This window comes from Idiotropiscis lumnitzeri, chromosome 1 (genome assembly GCF_059441095.1).
Source record: "Idiotropiscis lumnitzeri isolate Australia: NSW breed Sydney's pygmy pipehorse chromosome 1, RoL_Ilum_1.0, whole genome shotgun sequence".
NCBI lineage: Eukaryota > Metazoa > Chordata > Actinopteri > Syngnathiformes > Syngnathidae > Idiotropiscis > Idiotropiscis lumnitzeri.
In genome coordinates, this window is record NC_142391.1 from 32,820,827 (window position 1) to 32,845,761 (window position 24,935).

The 24,935-nt window shown below is 40.4% G+C and overlaps 3 protein-coding genes across 3 annotated transcripts; 1 reads left to right on the top strand and 2 right to left on the bottom strand.

Annotated features, from left to right (window-relative positions):
• Positions 1-471: 471 nt before the first annotated feature.
• On the bottom strand, positions 472-5,344 carry tmed7 (transmembrane p24 trafficking protein 7). The gene is made up of 3 exons (XM_088295584.1): positions 4,899-5,344; positions 3,169-3,414; positions 472-1,691 (listed from the first exon to the last, which is right to left on the bottom strand). The coding sequence occupies exons 1-3, from the start codon at positions 5,058-5,060 to the stop codon at positions 1,455-1,457; spliced, it is 645 nt and encodes a 214-aa protein (XP_088151710.1). The 5' UTR covers positions 5,061-5,344; the 3' UTR covers positions 472-1,454.
• Positions 5,345-7,098: 1,754 nt separating this feature from the next.
• LOC148344268 (RNA-binding protein MEX3B-like) lies at positions 7,099-13,869 on the top strand. The gene is made up of 5 exons (XM_088295598.1): positions 7,099-7,818; positions 9,079-9,317; positions 9,994-10,039; positions 10,601-11,289; positions 11,830-13,869. The coding sequence occupies exons 1-5, from the start codon at positions 7,242-7,244 to the stop codon at positions 12,226-12,228; spliced, it is 1,950 nt and encodes a 649-aa protein (XP_088151724.1). The 5' UTR covers positions 7,099-7,241; the 3' UTR covers positions 12,229-13,869.
• On the bottom strand, positions 13,488-24,546 carry LOC148344269 (SMAD family member 4-like). The gene is made up of 10 exons (XM_088295609.1): positions 24,282-24,546; positions 23,026-23,336; positions 21,694-21,868; positions 21,356-21,610; positions 20,147-20,254; positions 20,011-20,061; positions 19,451-19,634; positions 17,959-18,127; positions 16,891-17,029; positions 13,488-15,969 (listed from the first exon to the last, which is right to left on the bottom strand). Exons 2-10 carry the CDS (start codon positions 23,263-23,265, stop codon positions 15,758-15,760), a joined length of 1,533 nt encoding a protein of 510 aa, XP_088151735.1. The 5' UTR covers positions 23,266-23,336; positions 24,282-24,546; the 3' UTR covers positions 13,488-15,757.
• Positions 24,547-24,935: the final 389 nt, after the last annotated feature.

The following is a 24,935-nucleotide window of genomic DNA, read 5'->3' on the forward strand; positions in this document are numbered from 1 at the left end:
AATCTGTAGTGATTCAAGGGCTTTTTTTGTGATGACTAAAGCCGCAAATTGGTACGCTCCCTTTTAGTGCGTATATTTTTTCAATCATCATTTTTAGCATCTCAAGCTGTCTACTTCATTGCAGGAGGGCAAGCATTTCAATTTGTGTAGTATATCAACATGGTTTGTCATCTTGTGTTAGAAACAGTGATTAATTAATGACACTTACACATCTAATTAATAAATGAAACGTAATTAATTACTTTCATTTGAGTTATTTAATTCCACATTTAATGAAAGAATGAAACAATTAATGACAATTTTAATTAAACATTTCATGGTGTATTTATTTGTTCAATTTTGGCATTTTCAGTCTTCCATATTCTTTGTCCCAAATTTGGTATTGCTCTCTGAGGATTTTGTAAGAAAAAAATGGCCTCTGATAAGAACAAAATATGTAGTTCATGTAAGAAACGACGTTCACGGTATAAGCACACTTGAATGGAGAGTTTATTCAGTCATTGCAATAATTTAACACACCCCTAGAGTGCCCATGGAACACATGGAAACAAAGAAAATCCTCCATCAGTGTACATGTGCGGCATTGTAAAACCAACAAACAGGAAGGTTATGAGTTCATAAGGAAAGGTTGGAGGACTGCGTCATACAGAGGAGTAACTACTGTTTTTAACCGTTTCAAACAAATGCATGCGCGCAAATCATTGTCTGAATTTAAAAAAAGAATGAAACAAACTTCTAAAAATTAATTGTACAGAAACACATTTTGGTGAAATTTTTGTAAATTAATTACGAAATCAATTTGTGATGATCGGGAAGCATCATTTACGCTAGAGCTTTATAAGCACTATAATTGGGAACAGCATAGACAGACTATGTAACAGTAACAAACATCCAATCAAAAATCATCACAGAAACGTTGGAATCACATGCAAATAAATTCCAACAATTAGTTGCAGCGCAAATTGAAGCGTTGATTTCTTTTTGTTGCATTAAGATTTACAGATGACTACTTTAATAGCATTTGAGAAAGAGAAAAACATATTGTATTGGGTTCAAACGTATGTGTGTTAGTGCTGCTGGCATGACCTGAACTCTCCTTTTTTTTATTCCCAGGCAGTTTACCTGAAAGTGGCTGACAAACCAGAAACAAAGAGTACAACATTAAAAGAGGAACACAAACAAAAAAACAAACAATTGATTTCAAATACTGAAGGGGTGTGTTTTCGCCACCTGTGTTCAGTAGTAGTAATTTTTTAAAAGCACAATCATTTTTGTTTATGTCCACCAATCAAATCTCTACGTACAAGACTTATTTGCATAGAGCATCTTTAAACAGCTGCTGAAAAAAAGTGTGAAGTGATCCAAATTTTCTGCTGCTCGAAGCCGCTCTATGGAGACAAGCCAAACATGGAGGGAAAAAAAAAAAAAAAAAAAAAAAAGGACAGCAGGCAGGGTTATGATCCCATGCGGGTGGTGGTGGTTTTCTTGTCAGAGAAGAAGCTCCGGAGAAGGACAACCTGGCTGATGCTGACCACCAACAGGACCAGGGCCTCGCCGATGGACCAAAAGGCCACACGCGTGTTCAGATCCTCGGCGCGGCTGCGTCCCTGCGCTTCGCGCAGGCGGAAATGCGTCTGGTAGTCAATGACAGACTTAAGGGCCTCGTGGATGGACACACAGGCTGACTCCAACTGAAAGATTCAGATGGGAATTAATCATTTCAATAAATATCTCGAGTGTAGAAAGAAAAGGTGATAATTATAATCATATTGCAACAGATTTTGAAAGGTGGGATACATCTTGGATTGGGTCAATCGCAGGGCACATTAGGCAAACTACAATTCATACTCATGGGCAATTTAGACTTCAAGGATCCTAACATGCATGTTTAGTGAATGTGTGAGGACGCCCGAGTATTTTGGGGAAAAAAAAAACGAACACAGGATGAACATGGCAGCCAGCCAGCAACAAGCTTCAGCTGGTTCGATAGCGTGGCCAAAAACGTTCCGGAGTCATTACTAGGTCCTTCTGACAAGTATCATTTTTCACAAAAGAATGATGAGAAGTAATTAACAAAAGACAGAGAAAGGGATAAGACAACCTAACGTTGACGCTTAATTTTTTTAACTCTGGAATTAAGTGCTTGGGTGATTGAGTACACTTTTCACAGTAGTCTGGCCAGAACCGCGTTAAACTGACACGCATCCAATTTTTGCACTAAAATGAATCAGAAACCTTAAATGAATTGCGTTCTGTTACAGTGAACATTAAAAATTGATACCTTTTTGATTCATCTTCGCTTTGCTAAAGGATCACACAACCCCTTAATAAATACAGAGTTGAAACCCAAACGTATATTTGTGTTTCAAAATGCCCCACTACAAATGATTCCATATGGAAAAAAACAGATTACTCCAATGCAGAAAATAAAAAACTGTTGATTACATAAAAAAAAAAAGAAGACCTATTGTTCATTCCTTATATTGTCGTATTTCTATTTATAAAACCTATGCTTCAGGTCCCGGGCATTAATCTGTAAAGAAAATAAATAAATGAAAAATGCTTCGCAAAAATAAAAAGTTACTCCCCATAAACTAGCAAAACTGCTGCGTAAAGAAAAAAAGTTGGTTTTAGCCTTGACCCAAAAAGGAGCGAAACATGTATAAAATGTGAAAAACATTTTGCAGAAGTTCAAAATTTAGTCGAAAGCTAATGAAGAAAACATTTGATGACCTTTTAGATTAGAGAAACAGGAAACACTTGCACAATGCACCAAGAGTAAATTCAACTACAGTAGAAAGTAATATACAGATAAAGTAAATCATTTTAAAAGTATTAGCACATCTGTCCTCACAGTGGTGAGGATGCTCTCCATTCTGTGTGGAGTTTGCGTGTTATCCCCATGCTTGTGTTGATTTTCTCTAAATGCCCTGGGATCTTTCGACATTCAGAAAAGTTGCATGTTCGAATTCATTGACGACTCTAAATTGTCCGTAGATGTTAATAAGCCTGAATGGTCATTTTGGTCTCCATTAGTTGTGCCTTGCGACCAGTCGAGGGTGTACCATGCCTGTCGCCAAAAGTGATCGGTAATAGGCTCCAGTTTACCCAGCACCCAAATAAAGAAAAGCACTATAGAAAATGAATGGATGGTTATCACGAACGTACGTGGGTCAGGGCGGTGGCTCTGTTCTCGTTAGGGAAGAGCGGTGGGTCGTCCCCGACCTGGAAGTCGAAGTACACCGTCTTGTGTGTGAACGTGGAGAACTCGTTACTGAAGCAGAACTTGTACGTGCCATCCTTGGCGGCGGTAAAGGTGAAGCTGTCGTACTGCTTCTTCATCTCCTTGTAGAGTGTTGTGCCATCTGGGTCTTCCAGGCGGCAGTCCACGTCGTAATGGCCGCCGGTCACCACCTATAGAGAGAAACGGGGTCATGGGGGGTGGGTCACAAAAGCATGCAGTGTTCGGATTATGGGAGCGGTGGATTGACTGCCAGAAAAGCACCAAAGAAGCAACGTGAAACTTTTTTAGTTGCCATTTTTTGTATCCCTTATTCCAAAAAAAGGCATGAGAAGTCCAGCCTGAGAAGAGAAGTCGTCACTTGGTTTTAGTATTTTCTGTAACTTACTTTTACAGTTGTTTGATCCTGGAACAGCAGCACAAGTCATTAGTGCAAACAAAAATTCTTGGCTGAAACCAAAATCCGCAAATGAGGAAACCAAGGCTGAAATGCTGAAAAAAAAATTACAATACCTCACAAACCTACAAAAATAAAAGAAAAATTCCTCGACTGGATAATTTACTGCACTTTGACAAAATTGTATAAGTGTGAGCTTCCTTATTCTTTCTAAATGAGCCACGTGCTTTCACGGCCGCTGGAGAGGCAGTCCCCATTGGTCAGGCAGTCTCCTCGTACCCGGCTAATAATTTGGACTTTACTACTCTGTTATTGTATGTTGAGACCTGCCTATGAATATCAATTACACCGACGCCATAGGAAGCTCAGACACTGTATTACATAGTTGCATTGCAAAAAGGAAAAATAATAAAATTAGTGCCTTCCCATTAGCAGAGCAGGGCAGTCCGTCCAGTGGGCGGAACAGTGTGGCCCTAACGGGGTCAGGGGGCGACAATTTTTATGAAAAAGGTCGGAGAGTCGAGGACGGAACCGTACCAAGATTGCGGCCGGAGGGCCCGGGACTGGCCGGCAAAAAAGTGTCAAGTTCCCAGCTCTGCCTATTAGCCATTTGATTAAATTTTTTACATCAAATATACAAATACTGTGTAGTAAATTACTATATTCTGCAGTTCAGTTGGCACTTATAGTACCTTAAATCAAAAGTCACGTCAAACGTTTTCCTTGCAATACGTTCTATGCTCCCATACTTTTTAAACATAGTATTCTGGTTAATATTGCGTTTGTGGACTACAAAAGAAACATAAAAATCGCCCTATTTTAAATCAGTCTCAGGGGGCGGACATCTTGCCCTGTACTCCTACCTGCTGACAACTGAAATTGATGACACAGTGCCCAAATGCTCAGCTTGTGAACTTGACGGTGGATTTTTCAACTTAATTCATATTCCACAAACGCATTAATCGTGGCACCTTGATTAGACCAGTGTGGACAGCTTCCACCACCGTCAATAATGATCCGGACCTTTTTCTGCATCGATAGGTTTACCGCCATACTTTCCATGACATCAACCCCACAAGGAGCCTCGCTTGCATGTCTGCAGACTTCTATTGGAATCTATCAACCCGTGACCAACGTCCGCTACTCCTTAGCTAACAGACACAGCGAATTCGAAATCAAATGCGCAAACTCCGTCGTAAACCATGACAGAGCACCTCACCCCCTTTTTTAGGCAACCGCGTTGCAGACGAACCTACACACCTGGAATTCCAGCGTACACTTGGTTCCAGTGGTGATGTCCTCGTAGAAGCACTGCTTGGCGTTGTCGGGCAGCTCGAACGTGAGCTCGGAGCCCAGCGCCCAGCTGCAGAGAAGGAGCTGGGCCCACAGCACCTGCAACATCACTCGCAACGAGCCGTACATTGTCTTTTGAAGGCGTAGAACCCAAGTCGAGTGGAAAAAGGGCGAGGGGCTGCGTGGGAGAGAGAAGACGAGTCGTAAATTGCAACATAAAGTAGAAAAAAAGGAAACCCGTATCCAATCATTAGTGGTGTGTTAGCACAATGCTAACAAGCGAGCCGTCTGGCCTGGGTGTCATAGAAACGGGAGAGCGCATGGGCCTTAGCACCGCTTACATACAACGCTACATTGTGTACGCACTTATAATTCGCTACACAACAAACTAAAACCTTTTAGTTATTGAACAACACTTTTTTATAGGCATATTCACTCACCTCTGTGTCGCTGCCGGATACGTTTAATTCTAGGCAACGCTATTACAAAACGGACATACCCATTGGCTCGCATTTGTTAAAAGCCCGCCCCTACTCTGTCTCATTGGTCAAAAATAAAGAAATGAACGAAGGCGGTGCTGAATGACATGACGTCATTTGACGCCAAAACTCCAACGTGGCCGGTACAAGCGAAGCTATAATATGGCATATTTACAGGAAACTGTTTTATTAATATGCACTGTCCCTGTATACTTTCAAAAAAATAAAAACAAATACAAATACAAATACATAATGAAAGGTGGGCACTATATAGATCAGTGGTGAGCAAACTACGGCCCGGGGGCACATGCGGCCCGTTAAACGTTTTAATTCGGCACGCCGAACTTTAAAAAAAATAAATGAATAAACCTTGCTAATGTTTTTATTTTCTAAATACTGCGGTGTGTCAAGGACAGATAATTTGTTGTAATGCTTTCGCTTGTTTTCATTTAAAATTAAATGTATTTTTTTCTCCGATGAGGTGAGGTTACCAAAACACTCCATCCATCTGCTCCTGGTACTGTGTCAAATTTTATAACCCATTGTGGCCCACCAATCAAAAAGTTTGCCCACCCCTGATATAAATAAATTATTTTTGTTTTTGTTCATGAACTGATTTTGAACACTTTTTAGACAAATTAGTGATTTTAGTTGTCAGTTGCCATCATACCCTAACCAATATATTACATTATTACAACAAATTAATTCATTTTGTAAGAAGGCTTAGGTGTGCCCAAAGAAGTGTCTCTTTAAGATCCAAACGAACAACCGTCCATTGACCAACATATTAGTTATCCTCTTATCTTCATCAAAATCTGTTACCCCAGAAGTGCAAAGTAATGATGTACAAATGCTAGTTTCTCTTCGCAAGTATTTTTTCAGGTATTCGGACTTTACTTTCATATTTACTTTCCTGACAACTTCTTTCTTTTACTCCCTTCATTTGAAAACGTATCTGTACTACCTTCTCATTATACTTTGTCAAAAATACGCTCGTTACTTCCCCCCAACAGCGACAGATGTCAAAACAACGTAAAAACAGACATTTAGGTGAAAAAAAGAACACTGATGGCAGGTACATTGAGCAATGTGAACCAGGCTGCATTAACGTCAACAGCAACGTTTTGGTAGCTGTGTTTGATATTTTCAGATACAGGAATTATTGTGCTAAATGCATCGCTTCCTGTGCTGGCCTAAATACGCAAATCTTCTCGCGCACAAAAAAATCTGTATAATCAAAAATAACACATATTAAGTACAATACATTTGTTCAGTTATTGGCTGATTTGCATTTTTTGTGTTATTCGGTTTATAACGCAAGCAAAGATATTGGGGGAACATTTTTTTCCTTCTGAGAACTAGTACGATCAATTAATTAAAATATTTTGTGGTGATATTTATTTATATTTTATCTCCGAGTAATCAAAACCAACATGTGTTGTTAATAAATAATACATAATAAATTGAATATTATTTACTTTGTTAATTATGTTCATTTCAAGTGTTTTCACATGGAACTGTACCTATAATACAGTGTGTGGGTACTTATGGCGGTGTGTACCAAAATAGTAATCCGTACAAGACGGTGTGACCTCAAGTGTCTGTTGAGCTGGCGATTGTTACGAACGCGCCGCTTGACCTAGAATTTAACTCTCGCGAGAGAAAAACAGGGCGAGATTACCGTGCTCGTGGGGAAGCTGGCGAGACAAAACAAAAGCCGCACAGTACACACATTTCAACTACCTGGCGCTGGTCGCTTGTTATTTCCATTTTGTTTGTTTGTTTGCTCCCCCAGTCCCCGATTTAGTATTTTTGAATATACTGTTCAACCATGCCGAGCAGCACGTCTTTGCTGGAGGCCGACGAGGGAGAATCTGAGGTTCCGCCGCCGCCGCTCGTGCACGCTTTCGCCGGCATGGGCCTCGATGAGCACCTCAGCACCCAAAGCCAGACGGCAGCCGAACAATCGGATGAAAGTTCAACCTTGTACCACCACCACCAGCAGCTCATCCCGGCGTCCCACTTTAACCTCATCGGTACGGTCCTCGACTTGAAGCCGCTGCAGCATCGACCACCTTCGGGAGACGAAGGGAACGTCACGCCCGAGGACGAAGACCCACAAGCTCCGACCACGTCGGGTAGCCCTTTGCTATCGCAGGCCCACCAATACATAAATTCTTCGGGGCCGGGCGGCTCCGCGATGCCGTCCGCTTTGGACCAAGGGGAGACGGTGTTACTCTACAACGGGGACGAGCGTGGGGATGACACCGGCATGTACTGCGGAGAGCCCGGCGGCGGCTGCTTCGAGGCCGAGGCGTCGATCCTGGCTCGCCGGAAAAGTGTCAACACGACCGAATGTGTGGCCGTGCCCAGTTCCGAGCATGTTGCGGAGATCGTAGGCCGACAGGGTGAGTGTTTCTCAAAAACGTTAGAAGAGGCAAAATAAAGCAATAAATTACAAAAACGACCTGTGCCATGCTGGGAATCGGGCCGTGCTTGTGCTATCAAGCGAGCTAACTTTTAGCTCGTAACTTATTGTTGCAACTAGCACGTTACAATAATATTTTTACTGCCTTTATTTGAATTAAAGTTGTTTGTAATCACCATTGACAAGTTGCCAACACTTGAATGCACCTACAACATACTTGTCGACCTTGACACTTTTCTGTTTTCTGCTGTTTTTGACGTTAATGCTTGTTTGACTGCGGCTAGCCGAGTTAGCTTGGTTCCAAAGTGGGTCATCCTAGCGTCGCCTGACTCGAAACAAACGCGCTCGAAAGGATATCAACCAAAGTTATTTTTTATGAACCAACAGACACTCCCACTCGAGTCGTCTATTTCATTCACGACTCGCGTGTCTTTTCTCGAATTTTTTAATCTATATATCGTGTGCTTTCTTTTGTCTTCGAAGACCGCAAATTGCTTTGCCACATCAGCCTCATGTGAAGTTTTTCCATTGTTGTTTTGCGTGGGCAGAACTATGATTTCCCACGTTCAATTCAACACAAAACACACGTATTGTTGAACATATAGCCAAGTTTACGTCTGTGATTTTTGTTAGCTTTGTGGCTGTTTTTGCACATGATTAAAGGGCTGTGTTGGAGCCCCTACTGATGGGGGATGGTGCACACCGTTAACTCAACAACAGGAAATGGCTGGACTCAACCACAGCTTGAAAGGAATATTTAATCTGCTAGAATGGCATTAGTGGTTGAGAGCTTTAACCTGCATTATGATTTATTAACATTGTGGAAATAATCACGGAAGTAGTGACTGTATCTCTCTAACCCAGTGGTTTTCAAACTTTTAACACCAAGTATAGTAATGTGGTTGGCCAACATCAGCACTGCAATTAAAAACAAATGAAAATGTGTACTTCTGATTCAATTAAAATGCATTGTACATAAAAGTTAAACTTGCCCAAACAAATGTTAGAAAGAAAACGAAAAGCTAACTTGGTTAAGTGGACAAAAAAGAAATCTGCCTCAGAACTATAATTAATAATTTGACAACCACATTTGCAACATCTGGAACTTGTGTTTGACCACTTGCGTGTTTACCGCATGAACATTTGCTGCTGGCAGATGTAGATTTACTCCAATCGTAAACATTTGATCTGTGATTTTGATTCCCACTAATGAAACCATTTTTTTTTTCCTTCCACCCAGGTTGTAAGATCAAAGCGCTCCGAGCCAAGACCAACACGTACATCAAGACGCCGGTGAGGGGCGAGCAGCCAGTTTTTGTTGTGACGGGACGCAAGGAGGACGTATGCATGGCTAAGCGAGAGATCCTGTCGGCCGCCGAGCACTTCTCCCTCATCCGGGCCTCCCGGAACAAAGCGGGCTCTCTGTCAGTTGCGTCCGGCCCAGGGATCCCCGCTCTGCCTGGACAGACCACCATTCAGGTAGTGAGGGATAATGCATAACTTTTGTATTCATTTTCATTACAAGAGTCGTTCCCAACGTTTATTGAGCCAGATAATATACTTGACATAGAAAAAAAAAACTCAGGGCACATCAAACAAAGTACATAAAATTACATGGTTCACAACATACAACTTTCATAATTGAAATGAATGGAAATGCAATTGAATCATTCACAACACACGCACACAATATTTTTGTAACATTTTGTTCATCTTGAACTGATGGTAGCCGGATGTTATGAAGTTTTTTTGCGAGTGATAGAATGCCTCCGCACACTTACCCGTGAATTCAGTTTTCATTTCCAATACATAGCCCCCGCCCCCCAAAAAATGTAACTTCATAGATCAAGGTATCACTAAAATAATGCTTTTTCCATTTTCTCATATTGTAACTTACTCAATGTGAGATCTGGGCCTGGAAGAACCTTTAATTGTTCTGCCTGAATAGAAGAACAACGATATTATTGAACGTAAATAATCACGGCCGTGTGCTTTGGCGCAGTGGTTGCAAATCAATGCACTCACAATGTCAGACAGATAAACACGATACAATAATTATTTTTATTAATTTGGATTTTGGGTCTTATTTGACTGTTTTGGTGCACCAAATAAAATGTCTGTTAAATGTTGTGTATTAACATTTATTTTTCTGCAGGTGCGGGTGCCATATCGTGTCGTCGGACTGGTTGTGGGTCCGAAAGGTGCGTCCATGGGCTACTTTTTTCGGTTTATCTGTTTAATTGACTTTTTAGAGGAACACGGTTCAAGGTGCTGGTAGTTTCCATTTAATGAACTGTACTAAAACTCAGGGCACATCACCAAACACAAATTCATTTTAAGGGCAATCACTGTACATACTGTAGTTCAATGTGCCTTTAAGAGGTGTGGCCTAGTGAGTGATGTCAGATGCTGGAGCTTGGTTGGCCAGATTATCTTTCCGTGAGCGTCTGGGTGCTAGTTGTGGCCTACAGCAGCTGCTTACCAGTGTTCTCATTTTGTTGCTGTGCTCCACTGCTTGTCTTGTTGCATAAATGGCTGAAAGTGCATCAGTGCTCTCCTTGCCCTCATGTGAGGGCATTTCAATACCTGAAGTGTCATTTTTGAAATTTTTTTTTTTAGATGTTAACACAAAATGGGGTAATAAACCAAGCTGTAGCTAGTCATTTACAGTGAAGCACTTGTAAGTGACTGCAGTAATTAAAAGTCAATTTTTCATACTGTAGGTCCCTTGTAAATAAAAGGAGTCATGATTTGTATTCCAGGAGCAACTATCAAGCGAATCCAGCAGCAGACGCACACCTACATTGTGACGCCGAGCCGTGACAAGGAGCCGGTGTTTGAGGTGACGGGCATGCCGGAGAATGTGGACCGCGCCCGCGAGGAGATCGAGGCGCACATCGCCCTGCGCACGGGCAACTGCGGTGGTGGCGTGGAGGCGCCCGGCACTGACAACAACGACTTCCAGTTCAATGGCACGGACGTCAGCTTCGACAACAACGGCGAAGCTGGGTGGCTCCGTGCGGGCGGCGGCCTCTCAGCGAATCTGAGCGGCAGCGCTCAAAGGGCCAACACGGGTGGCGGTGTCCGCATGGCTTCAACCTATCGCAATGACAGCTCCAGCTCCCTGGGCAGCGGCTCCAGCTCCACCGATTCCTTCTATGGAGGAGGAGGCGGCGCCAATCGCATGGCTGACTTCAGCCCCACTTGCTCATTCAACGCCAATTCCAACAACAACAATAACAGCGGCAACGACAATCCAGGTGCCACCAGCTTCTGGTTCGGTGACAGCCTTCCCCCGGTGGGCTCCGAGGAGACCGTCGCAGCTGTGGGCGGAAGCTCTTCGTCGGGATTCGAACCCCTGACAGTCTCCACGGGCGGGGCGCCACCACACATCTGGAGCCCCTTCGTGGACCACCAAAGTCTTCAGGCCATCGACATGCGGCCCGCTCACGTAGGTGGCGTTTGAATTCATGCATTGGATGAGTTTGGTGTAGGTCTGTAGGAGAACCGCAAAGCCCACAAAGATCTCAATCCCATCCAAACATTTTCTCCATCGTTGGTGTCCTTGCTCCCTTTCTATAGAGGTGACAGGTGAAAACCTTTCTATGGTATGAAAGCCTAATTTGAACCTGTGACACTTGTTTAAAAACCTAACCATGGTTTGAAACCCAAATACTTGTTTAAAACCTAAACTAAGGCTTGAAGCCTTAATCTGAAACAATAACGATGCCATGAAATCCTACTTTGAAATCTTAATACCTTTTTTTAAACCCCAAACCCAGACTTAAAACCCTAATTTGAAACCCTGACCCCTGCTCAGAATATTGGCCAGGCTTGAAATTCTGAAACTGAGGCTTGTAAATGAGCACTGCTGATGAAGGATGTTTTTTGTTTTAGAATAGAATAGAATAGAAATCCCTTTATTGTCATTGTACTCAAGTGTGCAACGAGATTAGATTTTACCATGTGTTGTTGTCACTGACCTTTCCAGACAAGTCAGCCCGGGACGCCACGCCTCTCCCCCACCTTCCCTGGATGTGACGCCCTGGAGCACCCCCAGGCGCTGCATGTGCACCGTGCCCCCTTCAGCGGTGCCCACCGCCCACCCTCCTACTGCTCAGCCTTCTCCTCCTCCTCCGGCGACAGCTCGTCCTCGTCGCCGCCCGAGCCCTCCCTGGTCTACGGGGCCGGAGCCTCGGCGGGACCGGGGCGCCCAGCCCCCGAAGCGTGCGTCCGCTGCCTGGACGGCTGGGCTGTGGCCACCCTAGTCCCCTGCGGTCACAACCTCTTCTGCGCCAAGTGCGCCGCCCAAATCTGCCAGTGTCCCGACGCCACCTGCCCCGTGTGCCTGTCGCCCGTCACACGGGCCCTCCGGCTGCGCAACATGTGACTGGCAGATGGCCAAATCCTCAAATGTAGCAACCAGAAAACGTTTCAAACGTTTTAGCCACCTTTTTTATTTTTATTATTATTTTTTTTATTTGCATCCGTCTCTCATGATCGCAATCCCTTTGGAGGGGGCACAAGTGAGCATGTTTACAAACGGCAGGACGCTCAGCTCGTATCAGATTAACCTGTTTTATACATTCACACATTGCATCCTAAAGCGGCATGAAAACCCGCCTTTTCTTTCACTCCACAGGGCGTCAACTCGTTACATTAGCGGTGCTACCCCTTTTTTCCCCCCCCCAGCTTGCAGGAGTCACTACGCCAGGATCAAAATCGTTTACGGTTAAAACTCGTGCCTGAAATTAAGTTACGAACAAAATTCTGATTGCTTCAAAAATGACTTTAAAAAAGCGTGGCCTTTTTTTGTTTTAGACTGATGTAATGTACACATCGGGGTTCAAAGTCTTAACATTTTCTTTTTTTTTTTTTTGCTTTCTCATCCTATTTTGAGCTCACTTAGTACTAACATTCCTTTCACAAAAACTGCTGTAAATCAAGGAACAACTCCTTGAATGTTCTCCAGTGTTCGGAGTTTTATTCTTTAAAAAAAAAAATGTACGACTTTCATTTCCTCGTCCTGCCACTGGGCCTATGCAAGAGTCCGCCTGGTTTGGCGAAACCAGGGCGAGGAAATGAAATTAAGGATTTGATGGTACTTTTTTTTGTGGGGAGACAGGTTCTATTCATCCATTCCTGACACCCTCAAAGTAAAATCATCTCTGTTTTTTTTTTTTATGTACGGGACTGTTGTCAGGACGTTTTTGAGGGAGAAGCGCCTGGAATGTAGACACTACAACTACATATTTTTTTTTTTGTCGGATTGAAGTTTGAGTATTTTTTTTTTGCTTCGAAACAAAGCCGCCGGGAAAAAAACAACTCCAGGTTCTTTTCCCTCCAATCTTTATCCGTCCTTTTTGTTTTTGTTTCAGTGAGGGTGAATGCAATATACACGGTCAACCCTCAGCTTATTGTGTTATTATTGTTTAGGACTGAGATATAAAGAAGTTGTTTTTTATTTTGTTACAGTTCATATTCTAAATATATATATGTATCTTGACAAAGTATCTATATTCCAATGTTTACAATAAGATTAATTTTTCTATTTTTTTTGCGCGGGCGATAAATGAATGACTTTGCAACGCTTTATCCGCTTTGTAGTAATTAGATTTGTTGCAACGCCACCACTGGAAATATGGAATGTGCGTGCACAAGCATGTCTGCGTTTAATAAAAAATAAGTACATATAAAGCGCTGAAGATATGAGCTGCCTGCTAATGCGTGTTCAAGAAAGTGTAAAAAAAATTTTAGTAGCCGTTTTTTTGTGATAATTTTACTACTTCATGTATATGTAGGGGACAAGTCTTATGGCATATATATATAAACAAATCTCAATTGAAAATGGGGTGGAGTTGGGGAGTTTAAAAAAAAAAAGCAGGACTATATTTTATAAACGGGCCTTTTAAGTTATTGCGGCCAAAGCACTGATGTTATTATATATATATATTTGCTGTAAAGAGAATTTCAAGAGTTTTATTTTTCTGATGTTAAAGTTACTTAATAAAGATGGTTTCATTTAAAGCCACATTGACTCTCTTGTTTGTATCAGTGATGACTTGATTTATTCATGTAAAAGTGAGTGAGCTTAAATGTGGGATCATGGACATCAGCATGCACTACAAAGATTATATATATATATATTTCTATTTACATACACGTGATTTAAAAAAAAAAACACTTCCAACTTACCACAAGAGGAACACTGTTATGTTGGTGAAACGGTGGGAAATGAAATGGCATCTTTAGTGTTCCAATACAAATGCACAGCTAAGTCAAAGTAAAGTGCTAAAACCATTTCATAAAAAGGTATGAAAAAAAAGTAAGAAAATGTATCAAAACTGTTGGGAAATGTTCATTTACAGCTAGTATTTTGTGAACTGATACTATATAAGTGGATCAGTCCCTGGCCACAACATTAGGTACACAACATCTAATAAGGTTTTACTCTACATTAAGTTCTAATATTACTCCTTTTATCTCTGGCTATTCTTGTAATATCCATTTTTTGTCATAAAAATTACTTCTCTCGACAATTGTTTTGACTGTTCTTGTATTCCCCTTTCCCAGATAGGGTAACAGTTTTGCGCAAATTAAAATGAACATGGATTACCCGCATTTTCACATAAATTAAAAAAAGTATTTACTAAATCTTAGCCTTTCTAAAAATCCGGACTTACTTAATTATAGTAACATTTTTATTGTACTTTTCACTCAATTTATTTCTTTTACATTTAAACTTAATTCTAAGAAAATTAAGCACATTGCAAAACTACCATTTTTTTTTCATAAAATTCCAACTTAATTCTTTTAGCATTTGCCCTTTTCTCTTACATTGACAAATATTGTACAATTCTGACTATATAATAGTCTCCCGTCATTATTGTAAAATTAATTACATTTCTCAATAAGGCAGTTATAATTTTATAACTTTATTTTGGTAGTAAAGTTCAAGCGTCATTCACAATGTCCTTGGAAATACCCCTTCTCGAAGGAAAAATACACCAAAAAAAAATTCTCAAAAACCTCTCCTTTTAAAAAGTCACCTTCCCCACGAACCTATCATTTTTCACATAATAAAATGCAAACTATTTTTCTAAAATACAGCTTTTTCCGCATAAAATCCAAACATTTTATCCCATTAATCCCACTTTGTCTCTGTAAGGATAAACTTTATTATTATAATTTTACAAATTTCCTCCACTAAAACCTCTCGTATTACTGCCGCAATATTTGTCGGGCAAAGAAATGCAATTTTATTCTAATAGGATACTTGTTTTTTTGCTTTACAGTGTTAAACATTTTTTTATACTGCTTACACCTTTCCATGTGATAAAATTCAAATGATTTAAAGTTGCATCTTTGTTCCACTTAAAAAATCAAACTATCTTCTTTTTACAGCGTCACCTTGCTCTCATAAAATTACAACTTCATACTTGGAACAAAAATATAACTTTATTCTTACAATTTCATGACCTCCACTCCAGATTGTTTTTTTGTTTATCTTGGGTGGGTGGGATAAATATCCAACTATTCTGGGAAAACTAAATATACAATATCCACCTTTTCACTAAAATATATTTTTTTCCTTTACGATGTGGCCCTAAAAACTCCTCAGTACTTCTGAAAATATTTAACTAACATTAGATTTTGATTTATGTGTACCTAATGAAGTGGGTGGTAAAACTGCAATTGTAAAATCAAGTGAAATCTGAGTTTGTATAAAAGCCACAAATGTTTGTCATGTGGAAAACACAGCACTGTGGTCTATTCCAGCAGTCCGAACAATCCAGTTTGTCCTTTTGGATGAAATGCGTTATTTTTGGGTTAGCACTACAGCACCGTTAAAACCCACCTGACGAGAACGACGAGAACACTAACAAGCAAAAAAAAAAAAGTCATCAGTTGTGACGGGTTCAGTCGAGTGGCTGGGGGTCGGCGATGGGCATGGTGTGCAGCACCTCGTCCAGCAGCTGCAGGGCGCGGTGCAGGTGGATCTCGATCCAGCACGGCGTCTCCTTGATGCTCTGCCGAGGGTAGTCGGGTCCCCAGCCCTTTACAAAACTCATGCGCAGGATGCACAGGCGGCGGAGGTCGTCCACGCCGATGCCGGCTGCCGCCGACAAACCTGCAGACATGCGCGCCACAATTGAGCCATTGAGAATTGCAGTTGGCTAACTGCGCCGCTCTCATTTTTAAGTGAAGTGCAGCAATAACAGTTCATGATTGCACTCAGCAATTCTCCTGGCTCATCAGTGCGGCGCTGGGCCAGCTTCCATTTTCAAGATGGCCACTTATGAACGAATGCTTCTCCTCTCGCCAAAGCATCCCAGAAAGTGAGGTTGAGAGATTCAGAAAGTACAGTAAGCAATGCTTTAGCTTATAATTCTGTAAAAACAAGTATTCAAAATGACTAATTTCCATATAAATTTCCAAGTTATAAACCCGAGATTTCATTTCAACCCGAGTGACCCGATTTTAGACTTTCTAAAAAAGTTATTCAGATTTGTTTCCACTTAAAAACAACACTAAAGCAATTTACCCTCAAATATTATTAGTCATTTTAAATACTAACATACTCCTGAGAGACACATGCGCACACAAAAATCATGCAGTGATTGTGCCAGAAGTACGTAAATACTTCTGTGTCAAAAACGTCTTGACTGATGATTTTCGCTTTTTTTCCACGACTGCCATAGTCTGAATATGTGAAGTGTCAAGTCAAAAAGAAGTTATGCAAGGTAAATTTCTTTTCATGGCTTTTCTGTTGCTCAGAATAATGGCAGAGATGTCCTCATTTGACTGAAATGGATATCATGCTGTAGAGTTGATGCAAGCTAAAAGGCTTGATAATATGTTTCTCAGGGGGCGGCCATTTTGCTACCTGCTGTCAATTGAAAATGAATGAGACTACCGGGGGTACATACAACATATTATTGTAAAGAACATTTTTGACTTGAATTTTTCCTGAGGGACATTTTTTTTGCTTTGCCATTTTGGGGTTAATTTAAGGAACACATTTGACAGGTTTCTACAGGCTCAGACTTACTGATGGCTGGAGCGATGCCTCCGACCGAGCCGGGGCCGGGGATGTTTCCCGCCACGGCGGCTGCCTGCGCCGCAGCTGCTGCTTGAGCGGTTGCCGCCTGCTGCTGCATCTGCCTGTGACACTGACGTAAGTCGAACACCTGACAAACAACATATAGACATGATTAGACAAAAACTTGTCGACTTTTCTACATCACAATGTTTAAAGCGTAATATTGACTACTTACTCATCACATGTTTTTGGCTAAAGGAGGAGGCAAATAGTCCATCACATGAATTGGTCTGATCTGCTTTCTATTTCTAAATGTGCAGCTTTGCTTAGTGAGGAAACACCACAGAAAAAAAGGCAGGCACAGGCAGGAGTTTGAAAATTTGATTCCCCCCTCACTCAGCCCACTTCGATGCGCTCGAGTTTTATTGTGCATGCGCTGCATAAATATTGAGTATGAGCTGCTTATTGTCGCTGAATACAGATTGTAAACAATTCTATCCACTATCTACAAAATTTATCACTCTACTGTACACTCTACAAACAAAATAAATGACGTCATCGACTAGTCAACATCAAATTGACCCTTGACGTTAGCGTCAACTTGAGGGAAAAAAAAGTCATTGAATGTCTAGTTGACACTACACAAATGAGTTTTTGAATGAAGGGGGGGGATAGATGGGTGAAAGCAAGGTAGGAAGCGAGGGAGAAAGGAATTTTGAAACATAGGAAACAAATTGTGAATGATGAAGTAAACGTTGGAAGGTAGGAGGGAAGGAAACAAGGAAGGGAGGCAGTAAAGCACAAAGCAAGAAACAAAGAAATGAAGGAAGGAAACAAGTTATATGAACTGAAAGATGGATGGAAAGAATAATCTAAGGAAGGAACATAAATGAGAAAAATGCAACTGAAGGTTGGAAAGAAGTACGTATGAGTACGAGTTTAAAACAGGTCATTGTAATAATTAGTGTAAATGTAATCAAATGAAACATTTTTAAGTATATACCCATGCTTTTGGCCCACCCTGCTAATCATAGTGTTTGTGTGTGAAATTGGAAGTGTCAATTTGGAAGGGTTTACCTTGATGTAAGCACTGGGGTAGATCTTGTGGACGGCATCTCCGGGTGCTCGTCCAGCTTCGCGGTCCAGGTAGTAGCTCTGCACAAAGACGGCGTGGTCGCTGAGGCAGCGCACCCACACGTCGCCCTCGCCTTTGCACTCCAGCTGCACGCCTTTGCCAATGTGAAGCCTGACGGACGAGCCAGTTTACTATGAAGTAGTACGGCTTCACACCTCATAGTTTTAAACTTCCTTGACTTCTGAGCTTCATTCATCTGTGACTAAACTTGTGACCCAATTTACATATTCAGTAGTTGTGCGTTTGAGTGGCTTTAACTGGAAGAGATGGGGGGGCTGGTAAATTTCATGAGGAATGGACATTTGATGCACAACGAACACCTGTTCCAGGTACATTGTCATTTTCTGTGTGAATGTGTTTGGTTGCTTATCCCATTCAATAAATGGCTCTCATTGCATCTGTAGATCTTTTTCAATTTCTTTTTGTGCAGTACTAAAAAAGTGAGTGCTGTGAAGAAGCAGCTGATATCTGGTCTGCTCCCTGAAATAGCGAAAGGTTCTTCATATCAATTGTCCTTACTTCAAGCTGTTTATTGCCACTGCAATCTTAAGTTTACTGTAAAGCTAAAGATAAAACATAAGCAATGACACATTGTGTAATTAATCAAACCACATAACTGTCTTACGAATGTCCATTGCCTTAATGCAAACACAAAATGCAAAACGCCACAGAGGGATTCATGAAAGCATTGACATGGCAGTCGCTATAAACCTTAAACCAGCTGATGTGTGAACACAAACTGTGGAGCAACACATGCAGACAGCGCACATTAACAACACTCTTAAGCATTAACATTATGCTCTGCAAAAAATTACTAATATTACTGCTGCTTTGTAGCAATGGCTTTCTTCATGATCCATCATCAAATCTATGCGCGTTAAACAGTATTTCCAGTATTATGGCTCTACACTAGAACACAGGTGGAGGAGGCAAATAGTCCATCACATGAGTTTGGGTCCTCAAGGGCGGCTACCCTGGATGTTTTAGATGTTCCCTTCCTCCAACACACCTGATTCGAATCTGCTCATCAGCAAGCTCGGCAGGAACCTGATAACGATCATGATCTTTTGAATCAGGTGTGTTGGAGGAGGGAAAAATCTAAAATATGCAGGACACTTGTGCACTAGAAGGAGCAGCACAATGTCCATTGAATTGTAGAACAAACACGTAGCAAAAACTGTTTCATTTTTCACACTTAATTTTTTTCTGCGTATGTTTTTAAAAAGGACAATATTGTAGAGTGCTCTTTCTCTTGGCATTTTCATGGCATTTCAATTCACTTCAATGGGGAGAGTTGATGAGAGAGAAGTGTTTTGAATTTGTTGTGCGCTTGGTCACAGTATAATTTAGACTCAAAACTCAAGGTAGCATTGTATTATTAACTCAAACATGGCCTGTGCAGTTACAGATTGCATGTAGGCCAGCCGGCGCTACCTGGCTCTCTCAATGGCCTCCGTGCGATGGACGTTACTCAGCTGGCCCAGACAGAAGCGGTCCCCGCCTGACGGGTCCACGTAGCCGTCCACAGTCACGACAGGGCACGACGACGGCACTTTGAAGGTCTCACCCACCTGCAGGTCCATCTCGAAATAGGCGATGGAGCACCAGTAGTCCGGCGCTGCAACACAGTTAAATCCGTAAACTGAGGTACTAACAGCAACACTGCGGTTCTAACATCATACTGACAGGGATTGATCGTCCCCAAAAGAAATAATAATAATTATTCTATAATAGTAATAAAATAATATTATAATATTAAGTAAGAACTCAAAATATTTAAGTAAAAATGGAAAGTTACCATGATACAATTATATTTTTAATAAAATCAAAAATCCATCCATGCATCCTATTTCCTCAAATAGTGGTCAAATTGCTCAATGGTACCTTACCAACTTAAAAGAAAAAAAAATCCCTATAACTGCCTCCCCAGAAAGAAACCGGTCGACACTGTGATCACATCTGAGTCATAGTCTACATTCATTGTGTGTTCTCACCAGGATGGTTGGATATGGGCGGCTGAAAGGCAAACTCATCGTGGACTGACCCTGAGGACGAGAGAGAAGTGTTCAAGACCACGGCCGTCTTTGGAAAAACTTAGTGTGCACGATTTCCTTTCGTTGTCTGACTCACAGTAGTGTGCTGGCTGAGGTATGGGAGGGTGGTGCTGCAGGTGACCGTTGCTGTGGTGCGGCGTGTTAGGGGTGAAGCTGCTGTTCCTTGACCAGACGGTGTTGCCACCTGAAGTAGGGAGGAAAAAAGAGAGCCCAGCAGACACACAGTTGATTATTTCTTCTGTGTTTTTGAACCATTTCTTATTCAACATGACAGTGTCTATTGAACTTGGAAAGAGTATGGTTGTTTTTCATGACTTCAAAACACGATAGGGATCTTATAGTTTCTTACCTGTAAAGAAAAAATGTAAAACTTATTCTGGTTCAAGGTCACTACTCTATCATGCAAATAATAATTATACGATAGACGGGAAAAAATGTAAACCTTAGATTAAAAAAAAAATTTCAACTGGTGAAATTATTTGAAATATATAAAAAAATATGTATTAATTTTAATAAACATAACTATCTTTTTAGAAAAGATTTTCCGTTGTAAAACAATGTACAATTTCAGTGATTTAAAAAAAAAAGAAAAACAAGTAAGGTTATATTAAATCCTCAGATTTAAAAACATAATATCTAATTTGACTAACGAGACGACAAAAATATTTAACATCTAAATGGGTGAAATAATTTCTTAGCATTTAAAGTAAAAATTCTTTAAATAATGACATAATAACTAGAATAAATTGTCGAATTAAATTATTTAGATTATAGACAAAATGATTTTTTAATGATTTTAAAAAATAAGGTGAAAAATAATCATCTCAATTTATATACAAACACTACATAATCTAAGTACATAATGTACATGTACTATATAATCCAAGCATTAAAACAGAACCAAGTATTAAAAAAGTAAAATCTTATTCTGTTTGATTAATAATAAACAAAATTCTGAAAATAAATCAACAAATAAATAAAATAACATTAAATGGTTAAAAAAAAACGATTAGAGTGAACACAAAATTTAAGGGAAGTTGCAGCAACTTAATAAAAATCTAAAACAAAAACCATTGAAAAATAAATTGCTAAAATAATTTCGGCAAAATTTACAGATTATCAGTTACTACAGTTAATACAAATATTAAAAGCATTTGGGGTGGATATGATGTTGAGGCGCTAAATTCAAATTGCTAACCAAATGCACAGTTGTAAACATGAAACAGGTAGATAAGATGGATCCAAAAAGGAGGAGATGTTTCTGGAGGGATAAAAAGAGCCTTACTTGCTGATCCTGTGGCGACAGTGGGGAACGACGACGTGGAAGCAGAAGTGGAAGCCTCGGCGGGCGGAAGCATATTGGTGGGGGCGAATAAATCGGAGGGTCCCGGGCGGCCCCCTGATGGAGGGTGCTGGATGGTCTGCATGGAGCGGCCTTCGTCCATGGGAGGCAGGCTTTGGGGTCCGTCAAAATCATGCTCATCTTTGACCATCAGCGCTGAGCCGGGCCTGGAGCCTGTTAGATTCAGTCCGGATATGTCTGGTGGGGAGTTAAAGCAAGAAATTTGAGAAATATGAGCATTGATTAAGTGTTAATATTGAAAGATATGAGCTCTGTTTTACCTATGCCAGGCGAGACCACCCGCTCATAGTGATAGGGATTGACACACACGCTGTCGGCCTTGAGGTCAAAGGCATACTGGCAGTATTTGACATGCTTCAGTTCATTCTTGTGAAGGTCGGGCCAGCGCCACAGCTTGGCATAGACCACGTGCGGGAAACCCTTTCGTCCGGCCACCTGGAAGGAGAGACACAAGAAAAAACAACAAAAAAAAACAAAACATATATGGATTCATGAAATAACATTTGAATTGCGACGTTCCAAATTCATATCAATTCTATTGTCTCCTCAGGCTTAATGCAAAAATGTCATTCTTTATCTTCAAATGCTATTATTGATATTTTCTAGACTTACGAGAATCGGAAAATACTGTTTACATTTAAATGTTTTCCCACAATATTGACAACACATATTGACAAAAATGTGCACAGTGATGTCATGGAGTAAAAAAATTCAATCTTTAAATTCCACTTTAACTTTACTTTATGATTAAAAGATAAACAAAGTTTGTAAAATTGCATACAGAGTAATTGATTGAACACGTTATGATTAAAAAAAAAAAGACTATTATATTGATGAATATATGTGGTATTCCAGATAAATTACAAATTCTCTGTGAAATCAAATACAATTGTCTTCATTTAGTAATTATAAACGATAGTTGCCAAAAAATAAACTAGAAATTAGAAATGTATTTCCATTATATTAACAGACGGAAGAGTTGCTGTAAACTATAAATATTTGTGATAACCCCCATCAAAAATAAACCTTTATTATCGAAATGAATTGATTATAAAAAAACAATTTCAAACTATGATAGACAAAAAAACATGTAAAATAAATCAGAATACAAATTACAAGTACATGTCTATTATATAAAGAAATTCCATATACCATTTAGAAGTAAAAGTATTTGGTACAAGCCAAATGAAAAATTTGTCACTCAAAACGAATTGTTGTAACACACAATTTAACAGTTTCCAAAACAAATATTTGACGGGCAAAAAAAAAAAATCATAGGTTACACGCAATATAAAAACCTCTGGTATATATATTTTTTAAGAGCTAAAATTGTATGTGTAAGAGAAAACTATGCAGATACCCATATGTTTAATTGGTGACAAAGTTATTAAAATTGCAAGATATATAGATTTAATCTATTTATGCAACTTTAAAAAGATAAAATATCTGATATATGATTAAAACCTCATCTAATGTGATTGAAATTTGCTGTGTCTCTTCAGGGTAAATTGTTGTGCTTGATTTTTATTACATTTTGAAGACACGTTTGACACAGATGAAGCTACTTTATTGAAGTGGTTCACTGATCCCACCTGCAGTCGTCCATCCAGCGTCCTGGGGATGGTGACGCACTTGCTGGGATGGGCGCCGTTGGTGGTGATGGCGGTGATGAGCGAGTCCAGCTCATCCTTCTTTTCCTTGAGCTTCTTCACCAGGCTCTCGATCGCCCGTTTGGCAAAGCTCTCACTTTCGCCGCCCTGCCGGTGGCACATAAGGCTGTGCACGATGCTCAGGCAGGCATCGTTGCTGGTGGGTGTGTTGGCGATGGACATGTCGGCTTGAGAGGATGAGACAAACTGCGACAGGTGGGCTTCTTCAACTCGGAAAACACACCATCAGGACGCTGATGGGAGATGCGATACATCAGATTCAATGAGTCACCTGCAGTGGTCGCCAGCCAATTGCAGGGAACAGACAAAGACCATTCACACTCAGACCAATGTAAAATTTAAAGCCTTCACAGAACCTTAGAAGCATGTTTTGGAAATATGAGCTTTAGCTGGAGAACACAAGATGCGCACAAGAAGGCCAGAGCAGAGACTTGAACCCAGAACCTCTATCCATTAGGCACTACCAATACGAACATTTATGTGTAAAATATCTTGCAAAGAGCAGGAATATAAACACCAAACCACCGGCGAAAGTCAAACATCCGGGCACCTTATGACGTCGCTGATGATAATAAATCGTCGCCATATTGATTAGGGAGGGAAAATATGAACAATTTACGCCAGTCTTAGTAATTACAACACCTGTTTGTCATATCACATTAACGCGAAGTTATCCAAAACACACACTAATGAATATTACATTACAGAACATACATACAGAACATACTATCCGAATTTACAAAAGAAATGTATCAGTTGAAAGCCGCAACACCAGAGGGAAGTGACCGCTCCTACACTTCAAAATAAATGCCTCTCACTCGCACAACACGAATCCGTTACAAGGAGGCGCCGGCTGACATTACAAGTTTAATTTAAAAATTCTATACAAACACGTCAAACATTTTTCACACGCGTAAACACCTGTTTAACTATATTTCCACGTGTTTTAAAAATCACTACTATAGACGCTGACCGGAACTAATGCTCATTAGCAAATATTGACTAAGGACTGTTAAAAATAAATAAATAAATAAAAACACTATTTTAGCTAGTCTCTGTTTAGGCGCACACTCGATCTGTAGATTACTTAACTCAACGCATTATTGGTTCATTTGAATGCAACCGCTTTTTATTTATCGCACCGTTTATCGTTATTTGTACGTGAGGCCAACACTTACTTTCCGCAACCTGGCGCTAGCTGCTATGGCAGCCCCTTTTTTCCCGTTGTGTTGGTCGCCTCGTTCTTCGGTTGAGTTGATGTTTATGATTCACACGAGCAACCAAGCGTTCTCAGTAAAATAGCACTATCGCCTCCAAAAAGACGGGAAGATATGAAGGGGGAGGGAAAAAAAATCACAGCTCTCTTCTGGTAAGTTCTCATCCAATGCATTCACTTCTTCTTCGTCTTTGTTTTGTGCTAGATTTAGTAGCTAGTGCATCCGGCGCAACAGTGCCACCCTATGCAAAGTGTAGTGAACTACAGCTTACATTTTATGTTTTTTTTTCTGAATGCTGACATTCTTAACAGTGATACTTGTAGCACAATTTGTAAAACTATTAATATCTATCGCAAAACCACTCACTAAAAGCTAAAACTCAAAGCAAAAATATTGCTATGTACTCAATCTGTAATTTTGTAACCCACAACTCACTACTTTACACTCATTTACCAAATGATTAACACGCACCCTGCAAACATAATAGGCATTCATGGCTATTATTTATACATTTCTGCCAAGTTACTGGTCACTCTGTAAATGGAGAAAACACTGTTTTGATTATAATTATGCGAGTTAACAGTAAATACAGTAAACACGTTGAATACTTGAAAT